The sequence below is a fragment of the Ascaphus truei genome, chromosome 18 (assembly GCF_040206685.1).
Source record: "Ascaphus truei isolate aAscTru1 chromosome 18, aAscTru1.hap1, whole genome shotgun sequence".
In the NCBI taxonomy this organism is placed as follows: domain Eukaryota; kingdom Metazoa; phylum Chordata; class Amphibia; order Anura; family Ascaphidae; genus Ascaphus; species Ascaphus truei.
Window position 1 is genome coordinate 1,027,487 of NC_134500.1, and position 3,789 is coordinate 1,031,275.

General features: G+C 49.8%; 1 protein-coding gene across 1 annotated transcript; it reads right to left on the reverse strand.

Moving 5' to 3' along the window:
- Positions 1–1,776: 1,776 nt before the first annotated feature.
- Positions 1,777–3,298, reverse strand: LOC142469324 (uncharacterized). The gene is made up of 2 exons (XM_075576252.1): positions 2,495–3,298; positions 1,777–1,839 (listed from the first exon to the last, which is right to left on the reverse strand). The coding sequence occupies exons 1-2, from the start codon at positions 3,296–3,298 to the stop codon at positions 1,777–1,779; spliced, it is 867 nt and encodes a 288-aa protein (XP_075432367.1).
- Between the last annotated feature and the right edge of the window lie 491 nt (positions 3,299–3,789).

The following is a 3,789-nucleotide window of genomic DNA, read 5'->3' on the forward strand; positions in this document are numbered from 1 at the left end:
CTGTCGGGGACCAGGCCCGCCAACAGGGAGGGTCTGCCAGGGACCAGGCCCGCCAACAGGGTGGTCTGCCAGGGACCAGGCCTGCCAACAGGGGGGTCTGTCGGGGACCAGGCCCGCCAACAGGGTGGTCTGCCAGGGACCAGGCCTGCCAACAGGGGGGTCTGTCGGGGACCAGGCCTGCCAACAGGGGGGTCTGTCGGGGACCAGGCCCGCCAACAGGGTGGTCTGCCAGGGACCAGGCCCGCCAACATGGAGGGTCTGTCGGGGACCAGGCCCGCCAACAGGGAGGGTCTGCCAGGGACCAGGCCCGCCAACAGGAGGATTCCACTCTGGGGTCCAGGCCCGCCAACAGGGTGGTCTGCCAGGGACCAGGCCCACCAACAGGAGGATTCCACTCTGGGGTCCAGGCCCGCCAACAGGGAGGTCTGTCGGGGACCAGGGTGGTCTGCCAGGGACCAGGCCTGCCAACAGGGGGGTCTGTCGGGGACCAGGCCCGCCAACAGGGAGGGTCTGCCAGGGACCAGGCCCGCCAACAGGAAGATTCCACTCTGGGGTCCAGGCCCGCCAACAGGGTGGTCTGCCAGGGACCAGGCCCACCAACAGGAGGATTCCACTCTGGGGTCCAGGCCCGCCAACAGGGAGGTCTGTCGGGGACCAGGGTGGTCTGCCAGGGACCAGGCCTGCCAACAGGGGGGTCTGTCAGGAACCAGGCCCACCAACAGGAGGGTCTGTCGGGGACCAGGCCCGCCAACAGGGGGGTCTGTCGGGGACCAGGCCTGCCAACAGGGAGGGTCTGCCAGGGACCCGGCCCGCCAACAGGGAGGGTCTGCCAGGGACCAGGCCCGCCAACAGGGAGGGTCTGCCAGGGACCAGGACCGCCAACAGGGAGGGTCTACCAGGGACCAGGCCCGCCAACAGGGAAGGTCTGCCAGGGACCAGGCCCGCCAACAGGGAGGGTCTGCCAGGGACCAGGCCCGCTAACAGGGAGGGTCTGCCGGGGACCAGGCCCGCCAACAGGGGGGTCTGTCGGGGACCAGGCCCGCCAAAAGGGAGGGTCTGTCGGGGACCAGGCCTGCCAACAGGAGGGTCTGTCGGGGACCAGGCCCGCCAACAGGGGGGGTCTGTCAGGGACCAGGCCTGCCAACAGGAGGGTCTGTCGGGGACCAGGCCTGCCAACAGGGAGGGTCTGCCAGGGACCAGGCCCGCCAACAGGAGGATTCCACTCTGGGGTCCAGGCCCGCCAACGGGGGGGGGGGGCTGCCGGGGACCCCCTATTTACCTACCAGTGCTTGTAACAAAATGACCCACATTATATCTTCTTTTTAACAAGTCTTTTGTGCTGTTATTTGTTAGCTTTTTTGCTCTTTTTACAGACTTGTGTGAGCCAGAACTTCCTGGGAAAACTGGAATATTTGGTACCATTAGATATACCGAAGGGGCACGGGTTCCTGTATAATGCAGATATGTATATAATGGTATGTAGCTAAACTAGAAATGTTTAATAAAATGAGTGATGCAAATACTGTTTTATATGATGCTGATAAAGTAACAGGGAGCACGTGAAGATAACATTATATATATATATTTAATAAATAACTGATACAATATATATTTCCGAGGTAAATATCAATATAAAACATGAGAACGTAAATGAAAATATTACTAAATATAAATGCCTATAATTAATAGTGTTATCTATGTACATATTTAGAACATTGCAATAATTTAATAAAATAGAATTTGTTATTTTCTAAAACTTTTGACCAGAGGTAAAGTTCAGACTGGATAATACTGCGGTTCCCTCCACGTCTCCAGATCTGTGTAATCTACACGGGTAACCTGCCAAACAAAAGAAAAAGTACAAGTTCAAATGACAAGACTTTAATTAAAACATTCCGTAACACAATTTAACCTACAACTAAATAGGAAATATTATTTTCACATGGGCTGCAAAGTATAAAATAGACGTATACTGCAATCCTCCTGGGAGAGAAAGGGTTAATTTAAACTTGTCTGATTAGCTGCCGTTTTAACAAATTAAGATTGTAATGTTCCCGTCATTTTCCTGTAGAAAGATATATATTTAAATATCCTTTATCAAGTTAGCCTTAACATCAGTGCATTGTGCAACGTCCTGCTTATGGAACAATGGATTTGTGCTAAGAATATTGTCCAATTCCTGCAAAAAGTTCAGCAAGTACTTACACAAGGAAAATGTGCTACAGAAATAGGTATCATTTCTATCTTGTACATCTTACACTAAAAAGCTTAAACTGTAGTTGTATTGTATTGTATGTCTTTATTTATGTAGCGCTATTAATGTACATAGCGCTTCACAGTAGTAATACAAAAATGAACCAGTAATGTGAGAAACTGAAACCCCCAGTTTCCTGAGGAAGGCAGGTAATGATTATTTCATCTTTCTAATGAAGTGTAATGTAAATGCAGTGTGTGCTGAGTGCCAGAAGCATAAATCACAGACACACACACATACCTGATGCGGAAGGCCTGAGGCATGGTACTGAGCTGACGATTGGGCAAATGCTGTGCTGGTTGCTGAGTATTGATGCTGGAGTGCTGGGGCACTTTCTAATTCAGCTAAGTAAGGCAATTCATATGGCAGCTGGGAGCCTCCTTCCATATTCTGGGACCCGGGTTCCACTGGTCTTGTGTCAGTAAATGGCCTTGTAGATGCTACCGTTTGCTTGAAGGTTTCTCCAGGAGACACTGAACAAAGTGTATGTGTGCAGTCCATACAGCTGGGACCATGTGGGTAACTGTTTGCCCTTTGTATGGCAGATTGTCTTCTGTGTGCCAAGACTTCCTCACTGAAGCCCAGTTGTGTTGACAGATTTGAGATGTAGCGAATAGTCAGCTGAAGGGTTTCTATTTTAGTTAGGTTCTTACCAGCTGGAGCCACAGAAGGAGGAAGGTACCTTCTTAGGTTCTGAAGAGCGTTGGAGAGGTTCCTCATTCTCAGTTTCTCCCTCTCGCTTGCACTTTGCCGCTGACTGTATGCCAGCTTGCCCCTGCCTCTCTTGTTCTTTGGTTCTGCAGAGCCGGTATGCTCAGTTCTCAAGGTAGCAGTGTGTGCATGAGTTGCTGGAATATTGCCATAAATCTGCTGAGATGTGATGTAGGGGATGTATGGAGGAGAAAGGCCACACGAGTCGGTGGAAGATGCTGGGGAAAGGCTGCTGTAGCCTTCAGAACTTGGGTAGCCACATTGGTATAAAGTTACACAGCAATGGGGTAGCATGCAGTCCTGAGGATGAAATGGTACTGGATAGTTATCCATGTCTCTGTTTCTCTGACTGCTTGGGGGAAACTGAACAGGACTGAGAAGCCCCTGACTTTATCTATATTCTGGAGGTGTGAAGTGTCACCTTCACTAGCATCATCAACACATCAAAGCTTCATGGGGTAGAGCAGAAGAAGGCAGGGGGTCCCTGGGAAGAAGATTCAAAGAAGAACAGAAGTGAGCAATTTCACCCCTATAGGAATGAAATGTAATTCCGTCTGTCCGAGTGTCTTGAAATATGTTTCCAAAGGTTGAAGATTTTCTCTGAGAAAAGTTAGAAATGTCCCTCCCAACAAAAATGTAAGAACATGGTGGGAAATGCACCTTTCTGTTTGCATTCAATCCTCTTCCAATACCCACTTGTTAGAAATTGCCCGTTTGGTGACATTTTTATTGATGAACCAGCAATACAGTATGTGGAATACAAATGTCTCCAGTAAACTATATTCTCACAAATTAGTGTCAGACTAGACAATATTATATTAATG